Source organism: Gavia stellata, chromosome 19 (assembly GCF_030936135.1).
Source record: "Gavia stellata isolate bGavSte3 chromosome 19, bGavSte3.hap2, whole genome shotgun sequence".
Lineage (NCBI taxonomy): Eukaryota > Metazoa > Chordata > Aves > Gaviiformes > Gaviidae > Gavia > Gavia stellata.
In genome coordinates, this window is record NC_082612.1 from 1,312,529 (window position 1) to 1,330,540 (window position 18,012).

General features: G+C 40.4%; 1 protein-coding gene across 1 annotated transcript; it reads right to left on the reverse strand.

Annotated features, from left to right (window-relative positions):
- Nucleotides 1-11,072: 11,072 nt before the first annotated feature.
- Nucleotides 11,073-13,509, reverse strand: LOC104259683 (interleukin-8). Its single transcript, XM_009815155.2, has 4 exons — nucleotides 13,449-13,509; nucleotides 12,540-12,675; nucleotides 11,672-11,755; nucleotides 11,073-11,103 (listed from the first exon to the last, which is right to left on the reverse strand). Exons 1-4 carry the CDS (start codon nucleotides 13,507-13,509, stop codon nucleotides 11,073-11,075), a joined length of 312 nt encoding a protein of 103 aa, XP_009813457.1.
- Between the last annotated feature and the right edge of the window lie 4,503 nt (nucleotides 13,510-18,012).

Sequence of the window (18,012 nt, forward strand, 5' to 3'; positions counted from 1 at the left end):
ACAGCTTCTCTACAGTGAATGCAGCTGTGATGCTGAGTGGGATGAGAGAGAGTATGAATTAGGAACCTCGAGGAAGCGATAGTGCTGAGGGAGGCAGCAGCACCCTTTGGCTTTTGTAATCATTGCAATAATGTAGTGCTGTTCAGAGAAAGGAAAATGCTCCTGGGGAATAAGAAAATTACTCAGATGCACCAACATCTCATGACCACCTAGGAACTGCGCATTGCTTTGTACTTAAAGATCCGTGAATTCAGAGCAAAACTTGAAAAAGCACTTCCAGATACCTGACACAGTAATAGTGCTGAAGTATAAAGGAGGGACAAAAAAAGTAAGAAAAATCCAACTGATAATGAGGGTCTTGTTCCTTTTAGCTCTCTGAATCTGAGAAGGGCGGGACATGTGACATGTGGATTGAAAAGGACTTGCACACTGTCTCCAAAATACTTTTAGCATTCAAAACATGAGAGTGCTTTTCAGAACAAACCCCACCACATTTACCATGAAAACATTAGCCACAAGCATACATGGAGTATACCAAATGCCCAATAGCACAGATTGGAATTGAATGGAACGGTGCAGTTGACTGCATATATGCTCTACTCGTTATGGTTAGGGTGTTTACTGAATAATGTCTCAGCTACCTTGAGCAAATAAATGGCTCAGTTTCTATGGTTTTGCCAGAAATAGGGTGGGGTTCAAATACCTGCTATTTCTAAACCCTTTATTTGCTGTCCCACGGGGAAGAAATTTGCACTGTGGTAGAATTTATATTTCTGTTTCTATTTCTTTGAAAGCCAGTTACTGTAAGGTGCTATGGGGTTGAAAGTTTTTGGTCTCATAGAAACATACAGGATGCCTTGTATGGAGTCTATAATCTGTTAATATATGGCTGTCGGAAGTAAAAATAAAATAAAAGTAAATGTGAAGATATAAGGATTGCATAAAGTCTTTGCATTGACTGGTACCAGTTCAACTAATCACAGGGCATCATCAAAGCCAAACTCAAGCTATCAGAAGCTGTAGTTAAATGCTATAGCTCAAATCCTGTTCTCACTTCACTCTACTTCTAAATGTGGACAAACTAGTGTGTTGCCATTATGGGATGGAACCAGACCGCTACAATCCTAGGCCACTGTTTAACAGTTGGTAGCAATGGTCTTTGGATTGATTTGAACAGTCCCCATCCCACTACAGATAGTCACTCCTAGCCTTTGTTCCCTCATGTCGATTACACCAACACAGGTGTTCATAAAATGAACCAGTCAAAAGAAAGGAGCTAACTCTTATTTTGTGCCACATTAATTTTCAGTTACCAGTTCTTAATTCTGATGCACCATGCAGCTGCACAAACACTTGTGTCTGCATGTTAGGCTACTGAAGGGTTGGAAGACATGAGGAAATGTGAATACAAGATAGGAGAAGAAGGGGGATAGCAGCTTCTGTTGAAGGCAGCAGCGATATCAAAAATGATTTTTAAATCTCGCTCAGAAAGAGATGCCCTGGTGTGGAGCTGCACAGGCACTTCACCATGCAGAAGAGCTGAGGCTGGCCAGAAAGAGGAGCTTAGATGAACAGAAGAGGTTAGTGTGTTTGCTGATGCTATTCTTTTTATCCAAACAACCCTCAATGATCTCGAATGCAAATGTGAGAGTGGTGAAGAAAAGGTAAATGATCTCCTGACGTAGGAGGGGCAAAGCAGCTTTTTGAGCATGCGAGGATCATTGTATCTTGTGGCTGATCTTGTGCATCTGGTTTTGTTTGCAGGCTGTCTTGGGTGGGAATCAGAAACCTCCTACAGTGCAGTGGTTGAAATAGTTGGAATTAAGCATGTGCCTCAATTAAGTTCAGTTGCCCTTTAAGTGCTGGAGAAAAAGTTCCCCTAAATATGTCTCTGCATCTTTAATATTGGGGGCAACCATATTGGAATTTGGTGGCATTATAGTAATTTCTGATTCATGGTGACTTAACTGAACTGAAGAATATCTATTCTCTTAAACTGTAAGAGACCCTAAAGATAAGTGTAAAATGGGAAAGAATTAATGTAGGCAAACATGTTTTCTCACTCAGATCAAATACTTGGCATTCAGAATATAGCCATTAAATTTACAGCCTTTCTTAGAAGTAGAAAATGCAGGATTTCCAACACTGCAGCTCAGAGAACATTTTTGATTGTGGGATCAGAAAGTACTCCTTGTATCAGTCATATCTGATTGTTGATACGGTAAAAGGAAGCAAATTGAGTCAGTGAGTCACATAGTTTTAGAGGCTAAGCCTATGCGCTTAAAAGCAATCACTACATTTCCACAGAAGAACGTTGCTGGGCTTCAGCTTCCCATCAGTGAGGCTGAAATGTTGATCTGAAGTTACTTCTTATATTTCTTTATTGATGGAAGCAGTTGTTTGTCATCAACAGATAGAATTCATAGCTCTTTAGAGCTAGAATAACAATTTGCTAGCAGCAGGACATGTGAGTTGGTGTGAGGGAGTTTCTGTTGTTTGTGTCCCTATAGATAAAGGGGCAGTCTGTAAAACCCGAAGCTGAGGTCAGTGCTGGAGTTAGCGGCGTTGTTGTGTCATGCCCGTAGTGCTTGGAGTGAAATTGCGTTAATATCACAGGAATTAATTTTGTTCTTTTTTGAGCGTCTCCAGAAATTTTGACCAAGTGCTATTATGTGTATCAAACTTTGTCTGATTTCTTGACACTTAATAATAGTTCTATTTGACTGGACAATAACCTTTACATATTTTGTTATCTGAGAAAGCGTCATTAAGCCGGTACTATCAGACACTAGCACTAGAAGTAGTCCTATAGAAATCTGATTCGGGCATGTCACCTACTTCTTGTGTCTCCAATGTGACTTTTAAGTTTCCTTCATAAGTCACATTGGATTCTGATATACACCAGAAAATGTAGGAATGGCCATTGAGGATCAGAGTAAAGGTCCGTCAAAGTTGGTATTTTATTCCTGACCTGGGGATGCCTGGGAAAAGAAACAGATGCCTTGGAAAAGAGGAAGAGGACAAGCATTTGGGGCTGCTTGTCTAGAATATCCTCACACTCTAGCCAATTTTAGAGCAGGGATTTCCTGACTTGGATGACATACCTGTGCATCTAGGTGTCCTTAGTGGATTTTCTTCTATGTTGTTGTTGAATCTTGTCTTCAGTCTCCATACACTTTTGAAATACACAAAATTCTTAGGCGAGAAGTTCCCCAGATCAAGTATGTCTTGCATGAAGAACGACCTCTTACTGTTTGTCTGAACTTTGCTTCCTTTGGCTTTACATGATAGTCCTAGTTCTCATATTAGAAGAATATTCTCATATTGACAAAGCTTGAACAAAGGATTGTCTCTGATCCTTGTTCTAAACTGCCCAAATATTAAAAAAAATCTAAAGGTTTGTTTTCAAGCACCTAGAACCTGATGTAACGACAATTTATGGTTAGTTATATCACATTAAACATGCATTAATGCCTTTCCAAATATTTATTTGTTATTGCTTTGCGTATATAAATGCTTCTTCCATTTGTACAATCCTTTTTCTTATAGAATAATTGTTACAGTGGAAAAACAAATGCAAACCAAATTCTGTGGCTCTGTCGTGCAAAGTTAAGAAAAATGAATACCGCATAAAGGAGAATATTATCTGAGCCAAAATGAGGTCAGACAAACAGAAAATAGGGCACAAATAATTTTCTAATGTGAGTGGACTGTTTCTTTGAGTATATGCCAGGAGTTCGGAGTAGGTCCGGAGCAGCATAGGTAGCTTTCTCAATGAGTGTAGGCGATTGAAACTGAAAATCATTACTCAGAAAATCATTAATCATTTTTTGTCATTGCCTATGCGTACTAATGCACGCTTGGGTTTTAACAGGTAGGTCACTGGGTATTTTAGGAAAGCTACTCTGGTTTTAGTTGTAAGGACTGGAAAAATTTGCTCACTTTCGAACACAGCTCCTGATATCAGGAAGAGCCAGGGCAGCAGCAATGCCATTCATGTTTAGGTATGAGATTTCAGTCTGTGCAGGTGTTGCTTGTTACAGAGCATAATGGACATCTGGGAAGTGCAATTCATCCTCTTGATAAATCACACCTCAGAATTTAAGTTTCATGTTCAGTGGTTGTTATGTCATAAAAAAATTCCTAAATGTTGCAAAAGATAAAATTTTCCTGTGAGTGGCAGGTCACCCTGGACTGTAGTGAACATGCTGTTCACACTAGAAGCCTTGCAATGACAGAAATGTAACCAGACATAAGATAGGCACAAATTTACAGAAAAATATCTATTTAGGTTGTATCAGCAGTATAGTTTCACTTACTGATTTCTGTAGATTATTTTCTTGGGCGCTGTGTTTCCGTATCCTTGCTTGCCATTTTGTATTCTCAGCATGATAACAGTTACCACATTTTAAGACTTCGCTTCTTGCTTTTTGTGGAACGTGTAGTTTTAGTGGAAATGCCAGGACTATATTTCAAACCCACTGTTGTAGATTTGAATGTAAAGCCAATTCCTACTTTCTCTTTCTACCTGTGAGAAAAAGCAATTACAGCAGACCTCTTTGTTTTCAAGCACATCGCAAGGGAGGAGTGGCCTACCTAAACAAACTGAGAAATGAGTCCTCTCTCTGTTTTAACTGCTTTCCCCTCCTGATCAACAGTAATTTCTTGTCAGCCCAGGACATTTGAATGAAGATCTCGGATACCTCTGTTTGCTAGTGGATTTTGGCTGTTCTTTTTAAAACTGCCTAAGAATTTAGATACCTCGTTGTCCCAATGAGTTTTGGCGGTTTTTTTAGTTTTAATTCACATAAATTTTTTGTAGTTTCAGTTAGTGGAAAAACCCAAGCTTAATATCAGTGGAGGCTCAAATCTGATGTGCTGTAGACACCAAGGAGGATTTCACCCTGGATGTCTCTGTATGGGAAGGAATACTGCAACAGGTCTGTCCCATGTCCAGGATTGGGTGGTGGCAGGTCATGTTTCAAGTTCTGCTCTTTGGTCCTTTCCGGTGCTTGGTATACATTGCTTCTCCCTTACTTCTCTGAAAGCCTGATCAAAGGGAGAAGGTAAGGCACTCAGCTGTAGCATGTGTTCTCCTTAATTATCTCCTGTTATAGCAGGTGGCAGTGCTTTCCCGAGTACTGGTAAATAGGTACTGGCTTTCAGTTAGAAGACCTTTACGTTCGACCATGGCATTAATTGTTTCCTTGATGCTTGTGCTTTGCCCCCATGTGGTGGCTCATTCTCCTCCAGTCTTATTACTTCTAGAAGTTCTGCATCAAGTAAAAAGAAACACGTGCAATCCAGGCTTTCACTAGCATGTCCAGTCTTACCATTCACAAAATCTGCCACTGAATGCTTTAGCATTCAGCTCGTAGGGCAAGAATGTCTTCTGTTAGTGCTTTGGTGTTATTGATGCTTCATAGCCATATACAGGGCTTTCTTCAAGTGAATGGAAGAGGACAGAGTTTGTTTTCACAAAAGGTATGTGTTCCTTCTTATTTGGATATTAAAAAGTCACTACGAAGTGACTCATAAAAGTCCTGTCAAAAGTTAGCAGTAATCGCTGCTGAAGATTGCTGTAGTTTGAATATACACTAACAGAACTCTGAGAGATGGTAGCCTAGAGGACAGGCAAATGTGTGCCTTATATGTGTCCTACACTTCATAAAATGGTAAAGAAGGAAAGAATACACTGCAAGTAGTTTAAAAAAATAGTTTCCATTTCTCGGAATTAAGGTTTGTCTTCCTATCACCTGCCTATGTTTTAGTTTCTCTTAAGTCATTCATTATTTCCTGGAGGGAAATTCTGGCACCGCCCAATTCCCTTAATTGCCAAGTGTCCTGTGATAAGATGACAATAGATGTGAGATGAAATAAGTAAGAGAGTAGCTTAGGTGGCAGAGGCTTGAGCACAAGCCCAAAGGCCAAGCACTCCTCAGCTCTATTACAGGGAGCATCCTCAAATGAATCCCCTGAAACTCTGGGCTTGCATCCCCTGGGGAGCTAACTCAGCCTTCTAATCTTGTTTGTCCCATCAAGGTAATCTGAACAGGCTGTCACAGACACAAGTGTAGTTCAGAGCAGTGAGCAGGAGCCCAGGGCCTTAGAGTTTTCCTTTCTTAATCCTGGGAATGCTAACAGTTCATTCGGGATCTTCTCAGCATTTTCACACTCATGTCTTGATCCCACTTTTGTAGCAAAACAAAACTGTCAAGAAAGAACAGATATGAATCCAAGAACCATAAATACACTCATTGCCCTGACTTGGTGGCAGAGAAAAAGATGAAATGTGTATCCATGCCCCTGGATATGAGAAGGCTCCCTTCTCCATGGTATCCTCACGTAATAAAAAGGTCAACAAATGCGATAGAAACATTTACAGAGGAGCTCTGTAAAGGTAAATAGAAGTGGTGAGTATTTCAAGCTCTTACACCCTTATTGACATTTTGGTTTTAGCACGGATGGTTGAATTATGATTCTCTTGTCTGCTTGCAGTCTTGAAAAAAATGTGACCTCAAAAACTAAAAAAGAGGAGGAAAAGCCAGGCTAAGAGGGCGGACTTATTCATTTGGTCCTCTTATGAGCTGTGGAGCTTTCATCATTCTGGAAAACAGTTGCAAGGAAAAGCTAGAAATCATTAATCTCAGGAGCTCAGTGTGAGCGTTGCTTCAGTCTTTAAAAATTGGTTTTGGCATTCTGGCATTTTGTGTTAGCTGAGTGAGAAAAGCTGTTTAACTCTCTTCTTTCTGCTGCCTTCTCAAAAACTGAAGGCTCATTTGGATGTAAAAATGATTAACTGCGTCCAAATGTGCTCTCAAAACAAGCTGCTTGTCTAATGACCTCTTATTTGCACAGATTTTTATAAGGTTTATATGTATGAAAAATAGTGCTCTGCTAAAAAACCAAACAAACTAGATTTTTCCCCAGTTTACCTATCTTGCGGCGAGGAATAGCAGAAATTGATAGACTGATACTGGAGTTGCCAATGCACCCTTTGGAGGGAAAAGTCTTACTTCACATATCCGCTGGAGTCATTGGCTGACTCCATGGAGATACAGGCAGGTGGGATCTCGTCAACCGCGTACAACTTCTCTTTCCAAAAAAATTCATTATGTTCCTCGTGAACTTGAACTTGCATGGAGTAAGATAGTTGGACCTGTCAGAGGTTGATAATTGTTGAAAATAAATGGTATTGGTTAATAATGCAAAGTTATTGAGCATAGCTATATTGACTCTGCCTGCAGAAAGTTGTAGAAAGATGTCACGATGCTGCCTGTTTCATGAAAGGGCAGATGAAACTCAGTATCAGTGAGCCTAGTTATACCCATAACCTAACTGTATATACGCAGAAGGAATTATAAATTAGCTGTTGTCACTGAGGAAATAGATCTGGGTGTCACAGGTTTGATGTTTTTAGAGAACTGTGTACAATGTCTTATGGCAGTCAAAAAGGCATCTAGAGCTTTAGGAAGCATTTAGAAAGGAATTACGGGAAAAAAAGAGAAAATGTGAGAAAATCATATTGCTTTCAACATGACATGTTGAAAGCAACCAAATGTGTGTACTTCTACAGCATGTGATTAAACGGTAGAAGTCATTGTCACAAGATGCTGAGCAGGCTGAAAGTATGATAGGTTTGAAGAAAATACTTTCTAAGTACGGTCGACACGCAGCTGAATAGTAGAGTTTGCACTTGAACCCTTGCTAAGCATTAGCTCTGACTAAAGGAAAAAGCTCATTCCTTTTGTAATTTCCAAATTGCGCTTAGATTCTCAGCCTACCTTCTGGATTCTTCCATGCATAGTATCTTCCTCTCTAGAAATCCACAGAAATTGTCAAGTCATCTGTCCACTGACTGGCACTAATAGTTATTAATAAAAATAATTAACTGCAGATAATATTAAAAATAAATTTTCACCATGGTTTTCAACAGCAGAGATCTCAGGCTTATTTTTATAGGTGGCAAAACTCTTGTTTCCTTTTTGCACACAGAGACAAAATGCCTATTTGCTGACCCAGAGGTTTCCATGGCAGTCTGTATAATTTACAAAGGATCCATTTCCTGTGGCGTCGCTCATAATATCCTGTTATAAACAAGAATAAATGCAACACCTGGAACAAGTCTGCAATATGTGTAATTTTCTTGGGATTTTCCCATGTTATGTGATAACAACATAAAAAATGCAGTCATTTCCAGAATGGGAAGCAATCAATAAACAAAAGCAAGTAAAGCATGGATAATGCATCTGTCACCTGATACATAACCAGGATGTTTGTGTTAGTCAATATTCAGCACAGACAGAGAGGTGGAGGCCAGCAAATCACTGCTTGTATTCTTTATTCCTCTAAGGAAGAGTTATAAGTGTTTTTCAGGGACTTTCCAGTATTTCTTTCAATGACTTCCTCTATTGTTTGCAGCATTTATACACTAGAGAGAAATATACTTTTGGTATGGTAAGACCAGTAACATTGAAACTCGAGGGAACAAATTACGATTCGTGATTGAAAAGGCTTTCAATACAAGAGCAGAACTACAGCAACCAGGCACGGGAGGGGGAGTTTGAGGATAAGGAAATGACACGAGGTTGTTGCTTGGTTGGTTGTTGCCACTGTCCTCTTGCCCCCAAACTGAAATTCTTGGTGAAAGAAGGGAGTGCAAGTTGTTTGGAAGGAAGATAAAGTAAGGGACCAAGAAAATAGCCTAGGACAGAAAGGACATGCAAACACCTCTGCTACATTTAATTGCGAGGAGTGCAGTAGAGAAATGAATGGAGGATGATGACTACACATGGCAGCTGTAACATGGAATGGCCTTCTGACATGGTTGTAGAAATACAGTTGAGATGCTAAATGAAGTGGCCAGGGGGAGCAGAAGCTTACATGAGATTGGGAAAAGGAGAAGATGGACAAGAACATGTAGTTAGCTGCAGTGAAGGCTCAGGGTCCTTCCTTTTGTTGTACTCTCACTCACTGCCTGGTCAGCTTTCTCGTATGTTACACAGACATGCACGCGCACACACACACACAAAGACGCTTACTAAATAGTCTACATGTTTTCAAAGGGTGCCGTTTTCTCCTATGGCTTCTGCATGGCCTGATAACTGGCGGGCCACAGGGCATGTTGTTCAGAGTCCAAGTGGCTGAACGCCTCAAACTGATGCCAGAATAATACCGGTTGAGGAGAGGACTGACATCCATCTTACTGTGAGGGGTCTTCAAGAAGAAGCAAGCCAAAGACAGCTCTTTTATTTTACGGTCACAAAGTTACCTGGTGAAAATCCTTCTGCTGTTTTAAGACTATCTAGATCATAGATAAAAGTGAAATAGAAGTGTGCATACCTCAAATAAATCAGTGTACACTAGTTTAAAGCAATAGGCTTTAAACCTACGCCCTCTTTCTCTTATTCTTGCTTCCTTTACTGAAGATGTCCAAATGTTGCAGACTTAGATTTGGCCGCCGTTGCACTTGGAACTGCTGATTTCAGCAAGTTGTTAAGCATGGGTGTTTTGTACTACTGTCTTATGAACTGCACCAGGACTGCTATGGGAGGATGCACTCCACCATGAGAGCTGTGCTCGCCAACAGCCCCCGTGGGACAGGAGATGGGGTGGTAGCAATAGGAAGCATCCCAGTTCATCTGCCAGAATCCTTCCTCAGTGTTCATATGTGGTATGAGGGCTTCTCTCCCAAAGGGGCCGAGCATCAGTGCCTGTGCATGACAGGGAGGAATGGCCGGGCCTTTTAAAAGAGTGTACTCAGGCATCATGTACTCGGGACTCTCCATTTCAGGGATCAGAATAGGAAGCAGTTGTTACACAAGGGCAAACACCTGATACGTGAGTACCCAAAGTAAAGGTCACAAATTCCCATTTTGATAGTCAAATAGTGGCCTTTAGATGTAGTAAAGATTTGCAACTCTGGGGCTGATATGGACACTGGCGGTGTTTGGGCATCTGAGGATAAAATTCGCTTGTTTGTGGAGTACGTAAAGAAGGAGCCTTGCCCTGCAGCCCGCCAGTCCCCAAGGACTGGGAATAGCCTGAAGAGAGGAGAGTGAGCATTTTACCCTACCCTAAGAGTTTTTTATTACTTTCAGTAGTGTCAGGTTACTGTAACAGGGTGAGTTATGGTACCATGTACTAAAAATTTTCATTTCAGTTGCAGAAATCCAGCTGAGGTGGCAAAAATGAGGCAGACTGTTTCCAAATATAGCAAATGAAAATGTAAAATAACAAACAGAAAACAAACAGATTTTTTGTGGAAAACATTTAATAATACATTGTTAGGTATAATTACACTCTTGCAAGCAGATTTTGTGCATGTAAGACACATTTTTTTTTCCATTAGCTGATTGAGTAGCTAATTAGACATCCAACCCAGTCCTTGTACAGAGCAATGACATTGTGAATATTTCTTAAGAAAGGAATAGTAGGAATGGAAAATCCAGTAGAAATTAAATAAATTATCATAATTTTATCCCTTTTATAGAAACTGCTCAATAAATACATTTATAAATACCATGGAAATCATAATAAATAAATACCAAACCCACTGTCTTACAGATTCTGTAGGCTAAATTTTTACAGTCAGAAATCACAGTTCACAGCCTAGCCACTGGCTGACTGTGCTTCAGGAAACTGTTGTTGACACAACATACTAGTGCACTCCAGGGGAGCAGGAGGATTTATCAGTTTGCTGGTGTAATAGCAAAATCGTAAGGCTTAGTATAAATCATCTGTGCTGTAAGTGCATTGCACTGAACTACCTGTGTTTGGCTGAAGTGGCTGCCAAGGGTTCTTCATTTCCTTTAGCAAACCACTTTTCCTATTCAGTATCATCTTCAGTGTCAATGAACAGCTTGTCCCACAGACAACACTGACCATTTTGAAAGACTTTCTTAAATAGATGCAGTTAAATAAATAAATAAATAAACCAATCCATAATTAACATAGTAACACTGACGCAGGAGGTGGAAGGCAGTACACTGCCCGAATGTTGCTCTTCCCGAATGTTTCTCTCAATGGAGGAGCAGGAGCAGTTCCCAGATTTTTTTCTGTCCTGGTGTTTCTTAGAGTGGCGAGTCAGAATTGAATTGAGCCCTGTTAAGAGGTGAGGGAAGAGGATAATTTAAAAGGAGGTTCAAGAATGGTTATCATTGCTTAGCATTGCATGAACAGTTAAGGATGAGCGGTCTGTTTCCAACTCTGTGTGCTATCCTGAGGCATAGAGAGAATAAAGGTGATGTTTTGAAAGTGATTTCTGAAATCCCCGTGTGTGTATATCCGGTGCCCAGCTAGGAAACCTCTGCAGCATGAGTTTCTGCATTTGCTCACATCAAGAAACTCATTAACTCGGAAATATGAATTATTAACATATGCTGCTGTAAGTAAGCGGAAGATGACTTTTTTAAAGCCTCGTTTTTCCAAGGGAGCCAAACACTTCTGTGTTCCTTTCCCTCCAGCCAGAGTTGCTGGTACTCAAAGGTTTAGTTGAACAAGGGCCCTGCTGCAGAGTCAGAAAGGCTAATTCTATAATTAAGCAGCAAGTTTCCGCATTCTTTAAATCCGATTAAGAGTAAATGTAAAGTATCACTAAGAAAGCCTTCAAATTGGCTTTTTTGGGGGATATACCACTCAACTGCCCAAACTGAGAGGGAATAGGACTTACTTGGCCAAAATCGCCTTTACGATCAGCTGTACCCAGGGAGCAGTGGGCTCCAAGCACACCTCTCTGCCGTCCTTCAGAGTAGCTCTGCAAAACAGAGAATAAAGAAAAGTGAGGAAACTTCTCCATGAATTTGTTTTACTCACAGAAGGTAATAGTACATTTTTAGTTTAGTTAGTATAAGTTCATCCCAACTGCTCTAGGTTAGACTTGGCCATTTTGTGATATGTGTCCCACAACTGAGGAGGCTAAAACCATCCAGAAGTTGTGTGAGTCTGTGTGCCTGCTCTCAAAGCAGTCGCACATTTCCCCAAATCTTTCTCAATTATATGGGTACTTGGTTGGAAATTATTTACATTAGTAAAGCTTCCGTACACAACAATTGAAACCTCCAGTGGTGAAAAGCTGTTTCAGCAGTATAAGGATTTCAACAATTTAGTCCCTCCTCCGTGCTATTTGAGACCAGATTAGTTTCATTGTTTCCCTAAATTTACTTGTGGGAACTTAATTTTTCTCTCTGACACTGACGCAGCCTGTGTTCATGGAAGTTTTGCCTGCCTAATAAATGCAGGATTTCAAGTAGGTTATTACCTCATGTATTAAGAACTGACCAGTCCTTGAAATTCTACCACCAGAAATATTTAATATGACCCATGACAGATAAATAGTGATCAGTTCAGGAATACGTAAGGTCATAAAGATGATGAAAAACATGGTGTATTACTTAAAACCGTCTCTCTCAAAAGAATAACCAAATCCGACTACATCATGTCAGCCTGCTAACTGTCATACTTGTCATGAAGCATAAAAGCCCCTGCCGCAGCAGCAGGGTGTAGGTGAAGAAGAGGGAGGCTCTTGCAGAGCTACTTACATGACTTCAACGTTCTTGCAGTGGGGGCCGCTCTGTGTCAGCTTCACATCTTGGATGGATTTAGGAGGGATGAACTTCGAATGAGTGGCTATGCACTGGCACCGCAGCTCGGTTCCCATCCTTGCCAGGGTCCTACCTGTGAGCAGAAAAGGAAGACCATGGTTTGAGAGGCGGTTTTACCATCACTGTATCAGGCATAAAGCACAACTGCTCTATTTTAACAACGTTCTCAATTAAAATACTGCATTTGTCCTAGCTGCCTAAACCCTCGTAGTGTAGAGATCAGTAACTTATTTGTTTCAGAGGAGCTGATGCCCAAGTACATTTAAAACTAAATTAACACATCTTTTTGAAGTAAAACCACGTATTTCATGGTTACTTGTACTGACCGCACTGTACGGTTAGTTGCATCATTTTAATATCTGGATCGGCAAACTGGCAACTATAGAGAAGACCGAGCCCTAGATTTTTTTGTTAATTGGAGGCTGCTCCATGCTTATATGCTCATATTGTTTGTTCTCTGTTCCCAGCTGTGTATTACTTGCTTGAGGCAATATGATCATTAAGTAACAAATGTAAGATCATAAACTGTTCTTTGTGTGGGAAGGTAGAGGAACATTCAAACGCTTAAGAAGAAGATCCTGTCTCTAGCTGCATACACTTCAAGTGAAACATAGAAACAAAGCAAATTTAACTTGCATCCTTAAGATTTTTCCCACAAGATGTCAGTAACTCTTCAGTACAAGGGCTACGTGGTAGATTTCTGACTGAAGAGAAGTTGCTGAAAATCTCTCAAAAGAAAATAATTTGCTGAAACAAATACAAAGCTACCCCTCTGCAAGGACAAGCATCTCAGTCGAAGCCCAGCCAATACTGCAGCCGTGGGGATCTTGGGAGGGATTTGCCTACCTTGAGACATAGCCGCTGAAATCAGGAAAAGAGCCAGGACAGCCACAAGTTTGCCGTTCATGGTTAGAGAGGAGTTTTTTCCCTGGATCATTTAGCTCTGGTTCTGTGGAGCAGTGACCTCTCTTGTCCCGGAGGATTGCTGATGCCTGGTCTGAGCGATCCATCCTGCTTATATACGGTTTTGTGCCCAGCATGTGTGCTCTGCTAGCATGTAGATTGCGTTAGAGGAATTTCCCAAATGCAGTAAAAATGAGTCACATGACTGTTGTAAAACTTCCTAGATGACGAGGAATTATTCTGCTGAGAATGATATCATGTATTGATTTATTAAAATACTTAAGTAATAGACATGCATTCCGATTTCTTTTGTAGACTTTTGTAAATTTTGTGCTTTTTCTAATGCATACCCTTATTTAGTGATATAACTTCGTGGTGGTTTGAGTTACATTTTTGTTATAACTTTTTATTATTTTCTTCAGAGTAATAACTGTTCTTCGTAGGGATGCCAGATCTAGACTTGAGATATTTAATTCCTTATCTCCATTTATGGTGATAGCTTCTACTTATCTGATTTTAAGCAACTGGAGTGGAAATCGGACAGTGCTGAAATCACTGAAAAGCTTTTTCACCGGGGTCAGGATTTTACCTCAGCATGATTTTGTTGTTAATGATTTTAATGTTTTGTTCTTCTCTTTTTTTTCTGTTCAAGTGGCATCTTACAAAGTAAATTCATCTCTAATACTATTTGTTCAGTAAAGGAATTGAGGCTGCATTATTGAAAGCTTCCTGTGGGAAGCAGATACTAGATTCTGAACGGCTTTCAAAATCACACCTGCAGTTTTCATGTCACACATGTTAATGAATGGTAAACAGAGGAAGCTTTGTATGCAAACAAAATAGCATGACCTGCTGAATGCAACTGCTTTTGTTTCCTTTGTTAGTCTAGATATTTTTAGTAAGTTTTTTCTGTAATCTGTTTCAGTGACTTTAACCCTAGGTCTTAGCAAAGGGAAATAACATTAAGTATAATGGCACTGCTGTAGACATTTCTGTTAAAGAACCTTGTTGCATGAACGCTGAGTGTTTATGTGCTGTGGCTGGTAGAGATACTATTTTGCAAGGGAGACAATTTCAAGGGAAGACTTGGGCTCAAATGCTGATCTGTTACTTACATGATGATTTAGTTTTTTAACCCATCTAGAGTGTGTGTGATTAAGAGAAGCCATTCTGTTTCGGTGCCGTAAAAATGTTGTCCTTTTGATCATGATGACTTTTGCTGCTTGTCATCTCCAACCTCGAAGCTTCACGTTTCTGTGATCTGTGGATTTATAGAGGTACTTGTCCCCAACCCTGAGGACTTTGTAAAAACTCAATTATCATTAGCATTTAAAGCATTATAATTAATTTATAGTAATAATTTAATAGTTTGCCCATAATTTATTATGGCTTACTGTGTACCATTTGTCATTAACTTACTTGATAAAAGGAACTTCGTGATGAAAATTCATCTGTTTCCCATCACTGTGTCAGCTGGCCCAAGAAAAGACATCGCCAAGTTTGTCTTTTCTACCTCTTATTGAGTATTGAGTCAACAAATGATACCTATTCTGACTCCTAATGGTGCTTCTCCTTAGCTGTATGTCTTAGAGAGCTTTACTGAAAAATACATTTAGTTCTCTGAAAGCGTGAAAAAGGAGGGGATTTTACCAGGTACTGAAGGTTACGGGGTTTTTTTTATGTGGTATTACATTGTGTATATTATGTTAAATTAACAGGGTGGTTTCACTGGCGTCAGATTGTAGATGTTGGAACTTCAACCAGTTTACTGGGAATGAGGTTTTGCTGATTCTTTTCTTTTGGGTTCTCTCCCTTTCTCTCTGTGTCTCTACATATGTATGCACACACACAGGGTAATTAAAATTTGATGAGGGATCCCACTTTTCTTAGTTACTATTTGCAGCTTTATTATCTAATTTTGGTATGCGCTGAAATGTCATTCATGTCCGAGGCAAAAAAAGAAAATTCCCCCTCAAATCCCCGAGGAAAACCAGCGACTGCTTGTCCTCCTTACCACTAGACTCAGCTATTTCCTGAGTGTGGCAGTAACAGATCTGCAGAAATCCCCAGGTCAAAGAAAATTAACCCTGCCCCTGAGCTAAGAGTAAGTATCTGTCTGAAGAGCAGGATGTTTGTAATGAAATAAAAATCCACTATGTTTTCTAAGAGCTAAAGCATCTCCTTTACCTCCAGTTTTTCTCTGATCTGACACAGTTTCATCGGGACTGTGTGAAGGGGGTGTAATAGAGACGATAGTGGGGTAAAAAGGTTGAGACGTGAGATCAAGCCCAAAGGCCAGGCACTCCTCACATGTGTTCCTGGGAGTGCCGTGCTTCGCCCAAGTTCTCCCTGCATCCCTTCAACACTTTGCCCAGGATCTCGTCCCAGCACCTGCCTATGGGAACTCCAAATCCATTATCTGATTTTGGCAGCGTGTGTTTTCCTGCCAGCCATCAGAGGTGACTTGTGCAAATGGAATTACTGCTCCTTTTGAAGGATAACGTCACTGAATGAACTGATACCGCCGCAAGCAGAGACCTTCCATGCTTAATCCTGTTAAAAGCACGCTTGTAACGAACACAACAATGGTTACACAATAGTCCGATTACTGAGAGACTGCTGAAAAGGGAAGTAAATACCTCCCTTGCCTGTGTTTTAAGGCAGTGTATAGGATGTGTTCTCTGTGCTGCAGGATCGGAAACTAGTGGTTTTTCTTTTTCATGACTCATTGCCTTGTCTAATGAACACAAAAGTCAAAAGACAATCTTTTGGGATCTTGACTGGGATCGTTTAGAGTCTGCAGGTAGCAAAGGACACCCAAACACAAGAGGGACAGTGGGGGGGATTCATGTGTACTCTGGGGACCAAGACCATCACGAGGGATGGGGGAGAGCTGGGCTCCAGTCCCTTACTGTTTTGAGTCGCCCCAGTTCTAGAGGAATGCTCCAGCCTCTTGGCTGGTAAGGTTACTCTCTCTAAGAAAATTAAGAATCCGTCTTGTTTTAGATAAATTTAAACCTCTCACTTGAGAAGTTGTGCACACAAGACCCCAAAGACCCAGGAGACAAAGCTTTTACTGGAACGAGGCTTCAGCCTGTGCAAGGTGAACTCTGTCAACTCCTCGCTCTTGTGCGTCCTCTCTACCAGCCTACTCTTGCTCCCCAGAGAAAAAAAATCCCACTCTGTCTTCTGAAACTGCCTCCTTTTCCCTCAAAGGGCTTGGCATTCACCAGCCATTCCACTTGAGCTGTGGAGAGAAGGGGCAAATACAGGGGCTGGGAAATAATCGCCTCCGCTGCTCAGGAACTGGGCACAATGTTGTTCAAACACTTGTGGAAGTTGAACAGTGAGGCAGAGGGTAGGGACCAGATACGTAAAAAGCAGAATGTCTCCTAAACAACTGGGTTTTGCCTTGCTATATGAGGAAGTGATATCAAAGAAAGGAGAAAAGCTTAGGTCAGTTTGTGATTTTTTTTCAAACTTCCATGTCTGAATATAGATAGTTATGTACCCTTAGTCAGACCATGGTAAGTGCTGGACTTTCCTGAACCCCTCTGGAATCACAAAGTAGCAGTACAGCTTTTTAGTTGATTTGCCTTTTCATTTCTTTATTTATAAATATAATAGTATAAGTTTGTTTTTATGTGACTGCATATTTATTTATGATATATGTTTCAGCTCTGCTTGAAAACAGTCTTATTGTAGCTTTCAGTTAAAAAGTTGGGGGTTAAATGAAATGTTTCATTTGATCCAATTCAATATGAAAAGTCATTGACAATATTAAGATAAGGTATCTAGTAATATTAGAAAATGATACATTAATATTCATTGTAATATTAGCATCAAATATTAGCAAATATTAACAAATATTCATATTAAAAATAAATTCGATCTACCTGGTATTAACAGGGAAGATACTAAGTCCAACTAGAGAATTGTTAGGGACCAGCAGCTGGGGTTGTACCTGCTCCATGACGGCTGCGTTTATTGCTTTAGTTGCATTTCCCTTTCATGAGTTTGGCAGGAAGCATTTTCTGACTGTGGAAATAAGATACGGAAGTGGCGGGAGGAAACATATGGTAAGTTTTAAGAAGTTCGTGTTGGGAACTTTTGATTAAGTTAGAAGTGGTCAGTAGACATAATATGCATCATGCATTCATCTCTGACTCTTAAAATGTCGCTTGCTGTTATCTCACTGTCTGCTTAAACCACAGCGAGTGCGACTTGGCAGCTGTCAGCCTGAACGCCTCCTGCCAGTGCAGTCGCGGCAGAGTATGCGTAGAGATGGAGACTTTCTCTGTAGCGCTCCGTAGACAGATAGCCTGCCCGTGAAAGAAGTGCAAAAATATAGACATCGGAGTCTTGAATAAAAATACACTGTTTAGTATTATAAATGAGATCTGTTTTGCAAAAAAGCTGTTCTATATAAGCTTGCTGATCCATTGGATCTCAAGCCGCCGGATAGGTCAAATCTTACTGTTTGCCAAAACTCGGGGGGGGCAGCAGT

Bases quoted from the DNA above. Each gene is read 5' to 3' on its own strand.
- LOC104259683 (XM_009815155.2), bottom strand. From the start codon at position 13,509: ATGAACGGCAAACTTGTGGCTGTCCTGGCTCTTTTCCTGATTTCAGCG. The intron at 11,756-12,539 runs GTAAGTAGCTCT...TCTGTTTTGCAG, and splicing joins TGCAAGAACGTTGAAGTCAT to AGCTACTCTGAAGGACGGCA. The intron at 11,104-11,671 runs GTAAGTCCTATT...ACCTCTTAACAG, and splicing joins GTAAAGGCGATTTTGGCCAA to GGCTCAATTCAATTCTGACT.